This window comes from Phoxinus phoxinus (genome assembly GCF_949152265.1).
Source record: "Phoxinus phoxinus genome assembly, chromosome: 5".
Taxonomy (NCBI): domain Eukaryota; kingdom Metazoa; phylum Chordata; class Actinopteri; order Cypriniformes; family Leuciscidae; genus Phoxinus; species Phoxinus phoxinus.
The window spans coordinates 41,391,711-41,409,982 of record NC_136880.1 but is presented as its reverse complement, the minus strand read 5'-3'; the positions used below and the strand labels follow the sequence as shown (position 1 = coordinate 41,409,982).

The 18,272-nt window shown below is 37.8% G+C and overlaps 1 protein-coding gene across 4 annotated transcripts in view; it reads left to right on the top strand.

Moving 5' to 3' along the window:
• Nucleotides 1-18,272, top strand: part of ranbp3b (RAN binding protein 3b) — a 37,334-nt gene that overhangs the window by 4,188 nt on the left and 14,874 nt on the right. Inside the window, exons 2-7 of one of the 4 annotated variants that reach the window (XM_079612858.1) lie at nt 793-848; nt 3,108-3,144; nt 6,501-6,587; nt 6,708-6,779; nt 10,466-10,531; nt 14,537-14,653. In XM_079612858.1, coding sequence (XP_079468984.1) covers nt 793-848; nt 3,108-3,144; nt 6,501-6,587; nt 6,708-6,779; nt 10,466-10,531; nt 14,537-14,653 — 435 coding nt within the window. The remainder of the gene's footprint in view (nt 1-792; nt 849-3,107; nt 3,145-6,500; nt 6,588-6,707; nt 6,780-10,465; nt 10,532-14,536; nt 14,654-18,272) is intronic. The other 3 variants (XM_079612859.1, XM_079612860.1, XM_079612861.1) reach the window with 3 other exon arrangements.

The window sequence follows — 18,272 nt, the reverse complement described above, 5'->3', positions numbered from 1 at the left end:
AACTCTCAGATTTCATCACAAATATCATCATTTGTGTTCTGAAGTCTTACAGGGTTGAACAACATGAGGGAGAGTAATTACTGACAGATGTTTAATTTTTGGGTGAACTAACCCTTTAATAAATGTTGCTGTTGAACATTGCTGCCTGTTGTTATATTGCTGTTTTTTTTGTTGTTGCAAAAACGATAAGCTACTGGAGGCCGTATGTTACAGTGATGTTATCATGAGTAAGGTGTGTTTTTATGCATGACAACAACACGAATGCCTCAAACCCCCTTAACCATGGTAAAATCTGTAACATACAGCATCAAGTGGTTTATTGATAAAGCTCTGTTGATTTTTCTTTTTTCTTTTAACACAATGGCAAACTATAACTTATAATAATTGACCTAGTGGGCATGGTTAAGTCTAATGTCAATGTCATTGATCTCAAATTCGCTTTGAGGGTTTTGCCAAAAAGCGCTTGTGCAGTTAAACTAAGATATTCTACATCAAGAACAACATTTGCTTTGGATGCTATTGGTCCGTCAGTTTGTTTCATTGCCAATCCTCAAATAAACCATTTTAGGAAATGACCTGTTTTGTGAAATGTGAATGATTATCTTGCATGACTTTGGATATTTTTGTGTGATGTCGGGAAACCTGGATCGATCTGAAATGTAACATTGGTACGTCGCAGCTGACCTGTTTTCTTGCTTGTTTAAATACAATTTTGGCTTGAAACTTACTTATTGTGTGAGATATCATAGATTTCCAACTAATTTCTTTGTTTTTTTTTTGTTTTTTTCACAGAGAAGCCTGCCATAGCTCCTCCAGTGTTTGTATTTCAGAAGGACAAAGCACAGAAGGTTGGTTTGCTCTAATTCTTGCTCTGAAAACAGTTTCATGTATACACAAACAGTCTTTTCAACCACACAGTATCATCATTTCTGTGTTACAAATACTCATATCATCACAGAAGAACTGGAATAAAGTTTATAGTTCGGATATAAACACTGATGTCTACGGAAGTGATCAAAATCGAGTAAATCGCCTTTTGAAAGTAACTTGGTGCTTCAAATAACGATTGAATATTACATTATGACAAGTGACTGTTAAATGTATTTGTCATTGATTCATTCATTCAAGAGATTTGTACAAAAAAATGGATTCATCTTGTAATGAAAGTTAACACCGTGTCCTAACTACCGTATATACGAGTATAAGTCGCATCAGTCCAAAAATGCGTCATGAAGAGGAAACAAACATATATAAGTCGCACTGGACTATAAGTCGCATTTATTTAGAAATTTATTTCACAAAATCCAAGACCAAGAACAGACATTTAATCTGGAAAGGCAAGTTATTCAGCTCCACAACAGCACACAGAACAACAGCTGAATAGTGTCCGGTGTGTTAGCGTAACACATTAACAGTTATTCAGCGACACAATAGCATAAAGAACATGTACCTGGGAGGCTGAATAGGCTAAATTAACATTAGCCAGCGAGTCCATCAAGTTACCGGTAAGCAAGTTCACCAAGCTCCCGATCTCACTCCACAACACTGAATACATCGAGTTCTTCCTCTGTGTCGCTTCTGAACAACTCCGCTAACTAGAGCGCCCTCTCGCGGCTGTAGACGGTAATGTTTTCTCTTGGTTCATCTCAGTCAGTATGAATTAATTTTGATATATAAGTCGCACCTGACTATAAGTCACAGGACCAGCCAAACTATGAAAAAAAGTACGACTTATAGTCTGGAAAATGCGGTGAGACGCGCAATAAAATTCCTCTTTTCCATGTTAATCAGAGTTGTTGTCCTACAACAAACACAAAGTGTGTCAATGATAATCTCAGGTACTGTTTATGTGCTTTATTTAATGTTAAAAGCATACAATGTGACTTTGAATATCATTTAGTGCTCCAGCTTTGTAGCTGTAAAAGATAATTCACCTCAGATCTTGAAATTAAACAAATGGAAACAAGAACGTTCAAAATGTGAACAAACAAGTGTATTCTTTGACAGATTGTTTTAGTAACTCAGTAGCCTATGTAGGCCTATTTTAAATAATGTTTAAATGTGTAATATTTGTGAATTTGATTATGTAGCCTACTTATCCATTTTCTTGCGAGTGCCGTCAAGATTACATTTACATTTATGCATTTGGCAGACGCTTTTATCCAAAAGTGGTATCATTTCAAGGTACACATTTACATTCTTATCAGTTCTTGCTTTCCCTGGGAGTCGAACCCATGATTAGCGGTGCTAGCGCTAGCGCTCTACTGTTTGAACTACAGGAAAGCATGATTACTCTGGTGCTGTGCACTCGCCGGAGACTCCGCCCACACGCTGTTCTGATTGGCTGTGGGTTTTGATTGATTTGGACAGACAAATAATTTGTCGCTGGAATCTTATCGCATGGGTCGCAAGGACACGGTGTAATTCTTTATGAGTGAGTCATTGAATCATTCATTCAAACCATTTTTTTTTTTTATAATTCAGATTTTTAGATTAAAAACTTTTTTTTAAATGGGCTAGTCTGCAGCAAATGCCATTTTGTCAGAAACTCTAGTAATTTACAAGCTATTTTGTTTAGTTGTCTGTTCAGAATCGTAAAATCTATTTGAAAAATTGTGGTTTTCAATTTTTTCCAGAACTGTGCAGCTCTACCATGACATTTTTGTAGTTAAACACACTTTCCATAATAACCCGAGGATATTATGATGGAATACACTTAGTGGGAAGTATTTAATTTAGCTTTGAGTTTTATTGCAATAACAAAATAGACATTTTTCAATAAACACTCGGGCGCGGCGTGAAATTAGCCTCTGGTTCCTGCCAAATTTCAGCATTGGCAAGTCAATTCGCCTACTCGTCTGGCCAGTTTGGCTTGTAGTGAGATGAATTTCAGCTGACATCTGACTAACACAGACACAAATCACGCTTAAAACATGATTTCCCCGAAGCATTTTAAGCAAATTAAACAAACTCAGCATTTCAACGGGATGGTTTTGGCCCTGGTGAGAAATAATAAAAAAATTTGTGTGTTTTCCACTGTACAGTGTGTTTCTCTGTGATGTAGTGTGTTCAGATAAATTAATAAAACAATTTTTTGTCTGTTCCAGAGATCCGCAGATGGGTCGAGTGCAGAGGACGGAGACGGTGAGTTAAAGTTTGCGTTCAGTGATGCACCAAAGTGAAAATCCTTGCTTGAAAAATGTAACAAAATATTGATAACCATTATTATGATGTTTAGAATGACAAGCACATGTGCCCTACAATATATTTCATGAGATGTTGGTTAGTCTTTTACTGCAACGAGCATACATTTAAGAGCATAGTGTTGTTTTATTAGTAGAGTAGTGTTATTTTAGTATCATGGTATAAAATAATTTTCTGGTTTCAACTTGATTTGAAAGTTTTAGTAATTTTTTTGTATATGTTTTTTTTAGGTCTGTGCGATTTAATTGTAATTGACTTTCGGGTGTGCAACATCCTTTCATTCCTAGCTGTTCGTTTTCATTTCTCCCTAAAAACCCAAACTTAACATCCAAATAAGTGGCTGCAAATGGGTCTCGGGTGCACGCCTAAACGCGTACTCAAAAAAATATCTAAAAGCCTTTTTGGAGAGTATTCATGTTAACCCAGAGTGGCTTATGTCTTAGGTCAACTTATGCAGTTGGGAAAGAAATGGGTGTGTAACAGTATATTGGATCCGTGACGGCTTCAAGCTGAAAGTGACGGCAGCCTAATAAATCTGCTGTCGTCTTTGTCATTAATGATAATCAAATGACAAAGGAAAATCACTCACTGATTTTGACTGAATAACTTAAGTAGCTTTAATAATGATTAATCTGTATTTAATGTGTACAGTAAGACTATGTATGCAGTGTTATTTTTTTGTTTTAGGCTATTATCTGAATAGCACTGTAAACACTGTTGTTTTAATTTGTATTTTTGTTCTGTTCTGTTGTTTTTATTTGTACTTTTTGTTTGTAATTAATTTCTTTGTTCTTATTGTATTACTGACTGTTTTCTTTTATGTAATTATTTTGTGGACCTTTTTATTTAATACATTTTTTTTACATTAGTTAACCTAGCATTAGTTTTTGCTGAAGTATCGCTAATTGTGAAATTTCACTAAAATGTTAAATTACTCATGTCGTGAAATAAGACTTTGATCTCATCGCCCTCCAATAATCATGTTAAATAATTTTGCTTTCAATATTAACCAAAAATAATTGTGATTATGATTGCTGCCATAATTGAGCAGCCATACATGTTTTTTTTAATGGCTATGTAGTTTTTATTCATTTTTATTTCATTTTAAGTTTTTTTTAGCACATCAAGTTAAACTAAATGGAAATAAGAAATCTTTCCATGCTTACTAGCTGCAATAAAATACGTTTTTATTGTACATTTCAGTTAACGTATTTTAAGTAAGAATTTTTTTTTTATGGTTTTGATCTTAGTTTAAGTTAACTATAATAACCCTGGACTGCAGTATTGTTGCACTCTTTTAAACCTGGATAATTTCACATCAAATCTGCTTTTTTTTTTTTTGCTTTTGTCATAATCTTTTATTGAATCTGTTAAAGTTTCAGTGTTCAGTGTTTTTTTTGGCCAATATTGGTCTTATTTTTAGTGGCCAAAATTGCAATGAATCCTTAAATAGATAAACGTTTTTTTTTTTTTTTGGACTTTAATGCACTATAATTTCTGTCCAAAAATATCATAAAATGCCATTTGTCATTCTGATTAAATAGAAAATTCATCAAAAACATGAAACTTCCAACAGTTGATGACAGAAACATAAGCAGCATGCACATGAAATGAACCAGGTTTTTAATATTTCATGTAAACACCGACTGATGATGTTTTGCTGGAAAATAACTTGTATATGATATGTGATGGGATGCAGACAGTAAGACACTAACACAATGTCTCATGAAATATATTGTCGGATGCAGATGTGCTTGTATCACCCAAACATCAGTATGAGAGTTATTTGGAGGTCAATGTCTGAATTTAAAGTCAATAATGCATTTAACAACTAATACGTTACAGCTTTTTATTTAAACTAGGGCGCTACTACAAGGTTACTCAACGTTACTATTCAGCACTAACGCATGCGATTGATTCAAAATCCTTAACGAAAAAATATCTTTAACAAATAAATAATGATGAAGCACAAAAAATTGCATTGTTACCGTAGTTTATGCCACGCAGTTAGATGATCTTGGGAGTCAGGGAGTTTATCGCACAGATCTGCACAAGATTTTGCTTCTTTGTTTTCGATCGGATCATTTTAAGCCGCTAAACTCCAGGAAAATGTTCAGTCCAATTATCCATTAAGCCAAAGCATTCAAAAAATCAGTTCAAAACAGAGCTAATGTAAAAAAAAAAACATCAGATATGGCAAAGAGAACAGTGACTTGCGTCCAGTTTTCAGTGAATTATTCATTCCAGTGTCTGTTGTTTAGCTTTAAAACACGAGCATTGTCATATTCTGTCATTGTTTCTGAAGAGCGTGAGCCCTCACGCATCTCGCTGTGTGAAATACAGACTGAACAGAATGTCAAAACATCCCACCGCTGTATGACCAGATGATATGCAAACGACGTTTCTCGGCTGGATAGAGCAAACCAGCGTCTCGCTAGTAAAGTTTTGATGGATGCGAATTGTAATCAAGGTAAAGACGATTGCAGTGACGTACAGGATCGTACAGTAAGCACGCGTGAGTCCGTTATTATTGATGCGCAATCAAACCATTCATGTGTGCTTTCGATGCACGGATCGATTATTGTTTAATAATTCTGAATGGATCCGTGTACTGTAGTAGGTATATGCAGTCAGGTCAAGGTGTTTTTTTTTTTTTTTTTTTTTGCCATCTCCATGTGGTCCTGTTTAGTATCGCAAAGTGACATGTATAAAATGTAAACAAGCTCTGTACACTGAATTCTGAAAAGTTTTGTTCTGTTCCGTGTGTATTTTGGTATGCATAAATGTATGAATTATATGGACTTCTTATATCATTTGGTTATTAGGTGTCCTTTTGGAGTCTCCAAGTGTCTTTTTTTGGAAAGACATAAGTTTACCTTGAAAAAAAGCTTGCAGATTTTGTGAGAATCATCCTTCAATCTGATGTTTTACTTTGCTGGGTATAGCGAATGACAAAATAAATGCATTAAACAAGATAAGTGTATGCTTAATTTCACAATAAGTATGTGAATAATCACGATTAATCATTTAAAAGGGTGCGAATAATTGCGATTAATCATTAAAATGGCGCGATTAATTGCGATTAAAATGGCAATTTATTATTTTTTTTTTTTAAGTCTCACCAATTGAAAAGTTATTACCAATTCTAAATAAAGTTCTAAAAAAAATTGTGCAGTTATTGCAAAAATATTAATTTAAAATGGGAATTTTCGCTTTCTCAGCACTGTGTACAGAATTTGAGTGCTTCAATAGTTTTAGTTTCTGTTTGGTCTATTGATTTGAATTGTGTTCTTCAGATTCAGATCGGGATGATGTCGAATACTGTCCCCCAGTAAAGAGAGAGAGGACCTCATCTTTGACCCAGTTCCCCCCGTCACATTCAGGTGAGTGTACAACGATCGGGTTTCACTGCAGTGGATCGACAAAAATAAGTATTATTTGGCTGAATTTAGCTGAAAGTTTTATGCCCCCATCTGATCCTCTCTTTCTTGCTTGCCCTACAGTTCCCAAGAATAATATCTTTATGCCCTCAAGTTTATGCCAGTCTCCAACTGGTAATTCAGACTCTGAGCCAGGTAAGAACTTTTCAATCTTTTTCTAGAAACTATAAAGATTTGATTCTTAACACGGGTTTCCTAACCAGCCACGATGTTACGGATGTCCAGCATCAAATAAGTGTTCTGATCACTGGTGGCTACATCAATGAGGACAGAAAAATTATGATATTTAATACCGTATTTTCAGGACTATAAATCGCTCCGGAGTTTAAGTCGCATCAGTCAAAAAATGCGTCATGAAGAGGAAAAAAACATATATAAGTCGCACTGGACTATAAGTTGCATTTATTTAGAAATTTATTTCACAAAATCCAAGACCAAGAACAGACATTTAATCTGGAAAGACAAGTTGTTCAGCTCCACAATATCACACAGAACAACAGCTGAATAGTGTCCGGTGTGTTAGCGTAACACATTAACAGTTATTCAGCGACACAACAGCATAAAGAACATATACCTGGGGCTGAATAGGCTAAACTAACATTAGCCAGCGAGTCCAACAAGTTACCGGTAAGCAAGTTCACCAAGCTCCCGATCTCACTCCTCAACACTGAATACATTGTTCTTCATCCTCGGTGTTGCTTCTGATCAACTCCGCTAACTAGAGCGCCCTCTCGCGGCTGTAGACGGTAATGTTTTCTCTTGGTTCATCTCAGTCAGTATGAATTAATTTTGATATATAAGTCGCACCTGACTATAAGTCGCAGGACCAGCCAAACTATGAAAAAAAAGTGCGACTTATAATAATAATAATAATAATAATAATAATTCGTTACATTTATATAGCGCTTTATCTGAGACCTCAAAGCGCTTTACATAGAAGGGGGGGGAATCTCCTCAACCACCACCAATGTGCAGCATCCACTTGGATGATGCGACGGCAGCCATATTGCGCCAGAACGCGCACCACACACCAGCTTACTGGTGGAGAGGAGACAGTGATGAAGCCAATTAGTATATATAGGAGGATGATTAGGAGGCCTTGATGGACAGCGGCCAAGGGGCAAATTTGGCCAGGATGCCGGGGTTACACCCCTACTCTTTTTCGAAGGACATCCTGGGATTTTTAATGACCACAGAGAGTCAGGACCTCGGTTTAACGTCTCATCCGAAGGACGGAATAGTCTGGAAAATACGGTATGCAACTGTGGAGGAGGGCTTTGGACCAATGAGATTTTACAGTGGGAGGAGCTACTAATCAGGATGCAATACTAATAGAACTCGAAACTGGCAAAATGTCTTGTTTTGAGTTCATGACTTCAGCTTTGTTCTGCGGCCATACACGGTCTTTGTCATGTTTGACAGTCTTAGGGTTTGTTTACACTGCACACGTCCAATTTGGTTTTCGCATTGTCATTTTTCACATGTGGATGTGGTTTGGATTGGGTTTGTAAACATCAGATTCCTTTCACATTTTTATTCAGACAAAAAAAAAAAAAACCCGAAACAAATTTGAGTTGGATATGTCAAACAATCAGATTTTGCTGCCTGTTTAAAAGCTGTATATTTTGTCTGGCCATACAATCAGATTTTCTCCATCTATTAATGGGATGCATTATAATGAAATTGTTTTGCAATCTTGTCTTGAGGCACTTTATATGTATATAAAAAAACACTACAGGATGCATTGGTGCATAAGTACATTTGTATTATTACATTCAGGGTATGTTTACACGACAACGATGTACTTAAAACGGAAATGTTTTTATTTTTTGTTTTATTTTGGCGTGCAGACGACAACACTGTCGAAACGATCCCCGTTCACACGAATCCACGAAAATTTTATTAAAAGCGCTGTATTCTGCTGCCAGGCCAGTAGTTGGCGATGTCAAGAAACAAAACGCATCTATTAGGGTTGGAGCGGTACACCGAAGTCACGGTTCGGTTCATACATCACTGTTCGGTACAATGGAGGGAAAAGCAAAACAGAAATGCAGAAGGCAATTATTTTTATTGTGCATGTCTCAGTCTGTACCACCTAGTGCCATACAGTCTCTGCCCTGAGCTAGCTGACAGCCTGCCCTGAAGTGTGTAAAGTAAGATGTAAACCGTAAACGATAAGTACCCCACATCATCTCCAGACTCCATCTGTAACTTGTAAACAAAATAAGACAATCAGCCACAAAAAAGCCATTTTGAAAATACAGCTTCTCTTATATGTGCGGACGAACGAGCGCAAAGGTGCACGCGGCAAAAATGTCATTGCGGTGTGGGCGGTCGCGCGTGTTGGGTGCGCAAGGTCACATTTCGCGTGTCGGTTTGCAGTGGACGGCTTTTTTTGTAACAGCGCTCGCGGCTCCACATCCGAAGATGCACGACTCAGAGCAGAGCATGTACATCTCACCGCACCGGCACACAGTTCTTGCGTCTAAATGAGTTGCTTACACTAAATGAGCCTACAATAGCAGACATAAGCCCTTTAAATAAAAATGAATGGCCATGTTTTATAAAAAGGTTCACAAAACTAAATAAAGTTTTTTAGAAAATACGTAACGCTAATTTAGTTGTAGGTTACGTTCTCATATCTTTTTTCTCTCTCTAATGTCACAGGGAATAATCTGGTTTACTGCTTTACACGATTCTTTTGTAGTGTACTAAAGTGTTGTACTAAAATAAACATTCATGAATGTACCTTACTACTTCTCGCTGCTGATTCCTGATGGTTTAGAGGACAATTACAGCGAGCGCGAAGTTAATGCCTCGTCCATTTGGGGAGGCGCGCGCGCAGTCATATACAAACCTAGCTTAAGGTGTCCATAAAGAACCCGCGTATCTAACAGTAGTTCTGCATTACATTTATTAATTTGCACGCGAGTTTTATTGATTTTTTTTACCATGTATTCTCCGTGTAAATTCATGCACCGAACCGTGACGCCCGTACCGTTTCGGTTCAATACGAATACATGTACCGTTCCACCCCTAGCATCTATAGACTAACATGTGTCGCCATTTTCACAAAATCATGTTTTTGGGGTTTACATGAAAACATTTAATGCTATCGTTTTCAAAAACTTGCACTTTGAAAACCGTTTCCAAAAGTTTGTTTTCAGGCCCCCCAAAACCCCAATAATCAGACTGTATAAATCTAATTTAAAACGCATTTGCTGAGTGGCTTCAGATCTCTCATCCTCTAGATAAAGTGAGCTACGCAGAGTAATGTAAATAGAAGATGCTGTACATGCATCTAAAGACAGCTTTCTATTTTGGTCTCTATTAGAAAGCGCACAGACCAAGCCAAGCGCACTAAACCCAAATGTGTTCTGGCTACTGTCAGGAATGTGCTAAATCAAGTCCAGAGGCCTATGGAGAGGACTTAAGTTTAACCGGACGTGGTCAGAGTCGTTTTAAAGGCCGTAGATATAAGGCACAGCTTGACGGCAATGTAGATATAGAGACTCTGTGGCTGAGTTTGCATTACTAGTGTACACAGTGTGGTATTTACGGCACACCGTCTACTGTTTTGTTAAAAATATGAAGCTGTATGCATCTAAAAATGTCAGAAACCTTTCTTTAACTAGTATTATAGCATTGAGAGAGTATGAGTTGTGTGCTATTCATGCGACTTATTTCCTAACTGATGTGTTTGAGACCACATACGAATGAACTTTTGAGTGTTTGTTTGTCTGAGAGATCCTATCTTGTCTTGCATGAGGGATGTTTGCTTTAGTGTCTTACATGTTTATGCTTCTGTTTGTCTGTCTCAGAAGAGAAGCCCGTTGGGTTCAGGTTGAAACCCCCCACACTCATTCATGGCCAGGCCCCAAGCTCAGGTAAGATCAACTCATTCCTGCTTTGTTGCGTGTGTGTGTGTGTGTGTGTGTGTAGCTACAGTAAAACACTCACATAAATATACTCTCCTGAGCAGGAAAGATTGGGGAAATTAGTCACAATGGGTCTGACTGTGAAGCTTCCTCTTTCATTCCTTTTTTTAAATGTCATCTTGTACATTTGAAAGGTCCTCAAATAGATTTAAGTCCGTTTGCTTCAATGTTTCGCTTTCTTCATGAGATGTTGCTTAGGACAGGGGTGCAAACTTAAGTTCCTGGAGGGCCACAGTCCTACGGTTTACTTCCAACCATGCTCCAACACACATACTTGTAGTTCTCAAATAAAGCCGGGTTCACACTGTACAATTTTGGCCGTCTGAGACAAATGGTGAGAATCCTAAAAGATAAATCTGATCCTAGGCCAAAATCAGCTCAGAAACTGATGAAGCAATTAAGCCCCTTTCACACACAGGTTCCAGAAAATACACGGATAATGTGACCCGGGATTGTTTGATATTTGGTTAATTCACACTGCCAGTAATTTTACGGAATCTGTGCGTGCGTTCACACACAACCCGTAAAGACACACGTGACATCGATGTGACATGTAATGTCTCCAGCGTCTTAAGTTTGATTATGAGCTGCGATTTCTCTCTCGCTAGTGCATTTTTTTTTTTTTTTGATTCGATCATAAACTAGCCCATTATGTACCGTTTCATACCTGGCGAACGACCCCAGCTTCAGCGCCATCACTACGACACACACCTTACGGCTTTTGTTCACACAGAGCGCGTTCCGGGACTGATACCGGCTATGTTACTAGGTCCCCAACCCGGCATCAATCCCGGGATGTGTTTGTGTTCACACAGAAGGCACTCTGGCAATTTCCCGGGATCAACGCGCTGTGTGAAAGGGGCTTTAGTGAGACGACAACAAGCCACCACTTGCTCCACACACATCGTCTTTGTTTGTTTGTTTTTCTTTTTGTTTTTTCTTTAAGGCCAGCCATGATCAAAATTAAAGGAGAACTCCGGTCAATTTTAACATTGAGCTCAATTTTTAGTAAATTTGGAGTGCTGTCAATACAGAGAACAACGACAAAAATCGGTGTTGCCTACACCGTGTTATCCTCTTTTTAAAATGTGCACCCTATTGACTTGAATGGGGTCTAATTTTAAACCTGCTTTTATTTCTCTTATCATCCTTGATGTGTCATACAAGTGCCCATCCATGTTGAGTGATTCCTTCAGAGTGAACACGAGTCGATTGTCGAGTTCACACGCGTGATCATAGGTAACTAAACCTATGCGCGTGAACTCGACAGTCGACTACTTTGGATTTCGACCGAAAACAGGAACTAAATACAGGTATGTGCGCTGGCTGAATTAACATAATTTTTATTAATATCTTTCACATCTAATGCAGTCAGATTCACTCGTGTTCACTCTGAAGGAATCACTCTACATGGCTGGGCACTTGAATGACACGTCAAAGATGATGAGAAATAAAAGCAGGTTTAAAACTAGACCCCATTCAAGTCAACAGGGTGCAAATTTTAAAAAGAGGATAACACGGTGTAGGCAACACCGATTTTTGTCGTTGTTCTCTGTATTGACAGCACTCCAAATTTACTAAAAATTGAGCTCAATGTTAAAATTGACCGGAGTTCTCCTTTAATGGTAGAGATGTGCCCCCTATACCCTCATTCACTGGTTCCTACATTACTCCAATAATATAGTCCACTTGAAGGAGTGAGTGAACTCGGACACTGAGTGCGCCAGAATGGCCTGCTGCTTTTGCTTGCTTTTTAATAATTATTTGAAACTAGTAATGAAAAGTGCGCTAGTAATGGAAACTAGCATTATCAAACAATTTATTAATCAATTTATACCTGCATGATATTACGCTACAGCCACATTGGACCAGCAGTTTGTAAAATGGATGGATGGATGATTAAGCGGCGCCATCTTCTGATCAGACGTGAGAATTTATACGACTCGTGACTCTCACAGTGCATCTCTAGCCGCTGAGTGTACATCGGTTGTACATTCGTTATTGCGGTGCGTTGTGGGATTGAATGAGAGCACTCAATAATGTCCACCATGGTTTCGGACACCACTACAAATGGCTATCCCTTCAAATAGTGTCCTATTTAAGGGTATAGGCGGCGGTTTCGGATATAGCCATTGTTTTTGTTTGCTAGCTACCATTTAAATCCTGCATGTAACGCATCTCACTGTCACTGAACGTGTCACGGATTGATGAAGTAAAACTCAGGATGAGTCTTCTTGCATTAAACCTTTTTTAATGTGTCTTGACTGCCGTGCATTCTGACCGTAATGGCAACTGAGATCCTACAGTGTGACGTGGCTTACAGCGGGGATCATGTTCATACAGTTCAACAGTCGTAAAGGACTATTAAAATCGTACAGTGTGCACCCGGCTGGATCAGTTGCGTTTAATCAGGGTTGATGCTAAACACTGCAGGGCTGTGGTGAGTTTTGCACCCCTGGCTTAGAACATTATTTTAGCGTTATATATTATAGTATTTATTACTTTGAATGAGCCTTTTCTTGACTTCTTTTCGGTTTAATTTAATGTTGGTTGTAGCCATTTTACATGCGTTTTTTGTTATTTCTTTTAGGGCTGTCACGATTCCTCGATTAAATTCGAGTTCTCGATTGCAATTTAACAGTCAAGTAACCGGTAAAATACCGTGAATGGCGAATCCCACGGACGAGAATCCATGAACCGCATTATTAGACAGTTTTCTAAGGCTGCGCAAATTAAAACCATTTAAAAATGATATTATAACATGGTGCTATTGTGAAATCACAAAGGCTGCGATTCAATTAAGTGAATATATGCCCTGCGGGTTTAATATGCGCTTTAATTATTTCCATGCGTGCATGTTACGTGTGTCTCGGTTCACAGTGAATTCTGATCCACATGATCCGTTATTTACATGCATGGAGCGTCTCAAACTCCATCTCTGCATATGAGTTTTGGTTGCTTTTAACATACATCTTTGAACTCAATGTGCGCCATTTTCATCAGTTTTGTGTGGTAAATAATTTATAAACCTACGCCAACACCGTAGAATACATAAATATTTTTCTAAATATGCGAACTGTTCATCACGATTTCAAAATAAATTGAATCGCTTGTTCTCACTTTGCATGTTTTGATGTCCACATATTCTTGTTGAAGAAATTACAGTAGCTATATAGCATTTCAATCGTAAAGAAGTGGCCAAATATTAAAGTAATTTAAATGAAATGTTATTTGGCCAATATTAAACAATGATTTGATCATGCTGTAAAGTGTAACAACAACAATCACCAGGCGGTTGGCGCCCTCTGCAGGCATTTGTTATAATACACAATGTACATAAGATGATTGTTTATATTATGTACATTATGTATTTTAACAGTGTTGTTCTATAAAACCACGTTTACTTGTTTTTAATACTTTATTTGAACCACATTTTATTGCCTCATTATGTATTTCAAGTCATTTTAAAGGCTTGGGTCCATTTTTATTACCACCCAAAAAATCTGATTACTCGATTACCAAAATAATCGTTAGTGACAGCCCTAGTTTTTTTAAAAATGTATATATATTTCATTAGTTTACATTTATTTCAGTTTTAGTAATTTTAGTACTTCAACTTATTTTAATTTTAAAAAGTTGCATCTAATATTTAATGTTTATTTTATTTCAGTTTACAAGAATGATTTTAAATAGTTTTAGTTGTCAGAGCAGATATCCTCGTTATCAGCACTCCGACATGTAGCGTAATTGTGCTCAGGCTCACCCGAGGTTCCAGCTTCCCGACCCCCCACTTCACTTCCGGTCCCCTCTCTGAATACAAAAATTGTTTTAGTAATGTATAACAACACTAGCTGTTCCATTGCTCAAGACCTAATTAAGCCCTTTCTACTTGATCCTCAAACACTGGTGTGTGTTGTTGCCCTGCGGTGTTTGGTTTCTGATTCAATCCGTTAGTAGGTTGTTTTCCAGGCGTTCCCAGTCAGAAGCCCAAAGAACAGCAGCGCAGTGTTCTGAGACCAGCCGTTCTACAGGCTCCTCCGGCCAAGACCCTCACAGAACCCGTCAAGACCAGTATGTACAAATCCCATAATGCTCTCTGCTGGCTTTCAGAGCAACAGAATATGTGGAGGTCTCAGCCTGTTCTGGAAAGAAGCTCATTTCAGGCTCATGTTGTGTTTAGAACGGATGTGTAAATCTAAGCCAGAGTAGCCTAGTTTTCCTGAAATCTGATTTTGTTTCTGGAACCAAATACCCGTTTATTTTATTTTTTCTGGATTCCAGAAAATTTGGGGATAATTTAATTATAGTTGTCTAATGCCTGGTTCAGATTACACGATTTTAGTCCGATTTTGGCTGCGTTTGACGTAGGGTGTTGTGGGGATTTGTAAATGACAACGGGCGCTGGAACGCAAGATTCAATCGTTTAATCTCGTATAGTGTGTGACAACCGACGTCGCGTCTGCGATGCTTCACCACATCACGATAAAAAGACTAGCATGTTTTTTATTTTTTCCGGTCCTCCACGACGGGTTCCGTCAAGAGTGTGTGTGTGTGTAATATGTGTATTATGTATTTTTATATATATATTAGGGGTGTGCAAAGCAGCTGCTATTTGTATCTGTATTTGTATTTGTTGAGGGGGGAAAAGTATTTGTATTTGTATTCGAGTAAAATTCAAAATAGGCGTAAAAATCGTAATCGTAAATTTTTTTTTTGCGTTACACTTCTAATTTACGTTATGTGTAAGTATTCTTTAATTATATCCATTATAATAATTATGGATATGCAATATTGGTTGATGTTTTTTCCATAAATCCAGCAATGAAACAAGGAATGTCATTGAAAAGAAAATAACATAACAGCCATTACCTCATCCATGGTTAAACCAACAACTAATAAAATACCATTGTGAACATTATGAAGCCTACAGCCTACATCTTGCTGTCTGCAAAAGACAGAGTAACTTAAACGTACCATATAACTCCCACACGTGCATACAATTCAACACAACTACACAAGCATTTTTAAAACTTTTAACCGAACGTTAACGTTACTCTGTCAAGAGCCTATTGTCTAATTACGGCGCTAAACAGCTGACGTTAAACAGAGCGAGCATGAGAGCACCCGTCAATAATGCAGCGTAATGGAATAATCTCCCGATCAAACTCCGCTTCTCGAACGTTAAACTGCCTCAGGAACACAGTTAAGGTACAAAAATCTATTAAACAAAAATAGTGATGGAGTTAAGTGTTTTTTCGCTCAGCCGAGAAGCATAGAGCTAGGACAACTCGTATCGCACATCGGATGCGCACTTTCTCAGTTTATGGCCAGCAATAAAAACGCTGAATGGCGCCGCCGGTGTGTACACTCGTATTTAAATTCGAACACATTATTCTCTGAGGCGCTGCGCTTCTCGCCCGGTGTGCGACCCCCTTTAACGTTACGTTTTGAGTGGATGAATGATGAGCGCGAGAAGACGAAATGGATGCCAATAAGATTCTGAATGGAAAGTTTACTTTTAAAAATTTGCCAAATGGTTCTATTGACAAGACCAAAGTGATCTGTGTTTTGTCGTTGTGAACTGAGCTATCATCGCAGCACGTCCAGATGGCCAAGCACACACACAGCTGATGCGAATTCTCCGCCCACTCGTCAATATCAGTAACGTTACCTCGTCAGTATTTCTTTCACCCTTTTATTGATGGACAGTGTTATATTGTGTGAGAGATTATTTGCTCCAAGTGAGAATGTTAGTGTGAAATTGAACACAGTATTTGCCAATGTTGTTTCAATAAAAAACATTTGCACAAAGCAAGCCGATCCACTTTTCCATGTTGATAAGAGCATTAAAATGAGGGGGGGGAAATCAAGAGACATTTAGAATAGATAAAAATGTGCGATTAATCGCAAGTTAACTATGCCATTAATGCGATTAATCGCGATTAAACATTTTAATCGTTTGACAGCCCTAATATATATATATATATATATATATATATATATATATATATATATAATATGCATGCAGTGGGGAGAACAAGTTTTTGATACACTGTGCCGATTTTTGCAAGTTTTCCCACTTACAAAGCATGTAGAAGTCTGTAATTTTTATCATAGGTACTCGTCAACTGTGAGTGACGGAATCTAAAACAAAAATCCAGAAAATCACATTGTATGATTTTTAAGTAATTTATTTGCATTTTATTGCATGACAAGTATTTGATGCATCAGAAAAGCAGAACTTAATATTTGGTACAGAAACCTTTGTTTGCTATTACAGAGAATCATACGTTTCCTGTAGTTCTTGACCAGGTTTGTGAGTGCGCGCACGAGTGTGTGTGTGTGTGCGTGAGTGAGTATTTATGTGTGTGAGTGAATGGCTGGTCGGAAAGCAACGTGTAGTCTGACATGTTTCTTGTCCACCACACGACAATATTTTAGGAGTCAAAATCGCGTAATCTGACACGGGGACTATTGTAACAGACAAAATAATCGTGTAATCTGAACCAGGCATAAAGCAGACATCTTCAAACAGCGCACCCTGGCTTGGTTCCAACCGGACTGCGAGACAAAATGACAACTGTAGCACCATTTGACCATTTCTACAGTTTAAAGTGAGCAACAGCGCTGTTCTCACCGCCAAGCGTTCAGGGCAGTTTATGGAAATAATCTTATCAGTGCTATATCCTCTGATGTTTTTATTTAGAGCCAAGCGCGCTTCATTCAAGGCTTTTTTTTGTTTCGTGCGCGTTGCTTCTCTCTCCTGCTAAAACTCCATATTAAAGGAATAGTTCACTTTAAAAAAGTTGTTTCAAACCTGTATGATTTTTTTTTTTTTTTCTGCTGAACACAAAGGAAGATATTTTGAAGTATGTCGGTAGCCAGACAGTTGATGGACCCCATTCACTTTTATATTAGGGGAAAAAAAATACTATGGAATATGAAAGTCAGCATCGTCCAAAAACACAAAACATTATCAATAAATCAAATAAATATTTTAAAAAATATATTATAATATGTGTGTGTAAGCAATAAGGTACGATACAGCACTAGCCTCGAGTACCTTATTGCTTTTATAAAACGGTTACCACGTGAAAATTATGTATCTATGCAACTTTCATGAAGTAAAATCACTAAAAGCCTTCCTTCCGCTGGAAAAAATAGTCCCTGACTGAACAGCAACAGAAGTTACATACATTAATAGATGGTGGCAAAGACTGTCTTTATGAGTGAGTCAGTCAGTAGTAGAGCTGCACGATTAATTGTATTTTAATCGCGATAACGATTTCTGCCTCTCGATTAATTTTAAATAATCGTCACGATATTTGCCTACTCATTCATCCTGAAAACGCCGTTTTTTGTTGTTGACATTTGCGTCAAGTGAACGCAAGCGTTGATGTTTGTAGTTGCCAGATGTAAATAGCTTGAATCCCCCAAAAGAGCTTTTCTCCTACATGTTCTGCCTGGTGGTTTACTTAATTTGTGTAATCTGGCAACCCTGCGCACGCATGCTCGCTCTACACTGAGGAAAAAGCACTGATGATCTGAAAACAAACATGCACTGGAGTTTAGCGATCTCCAAAGCAATATTCTGCTTACATGAAACTGTCATACAGCCAGTCTGTTACTTCACAAACCACTTGTGCTGCCAATCAAACCTGCTGCCAATCAAACCTGCTGCCAATCAAAC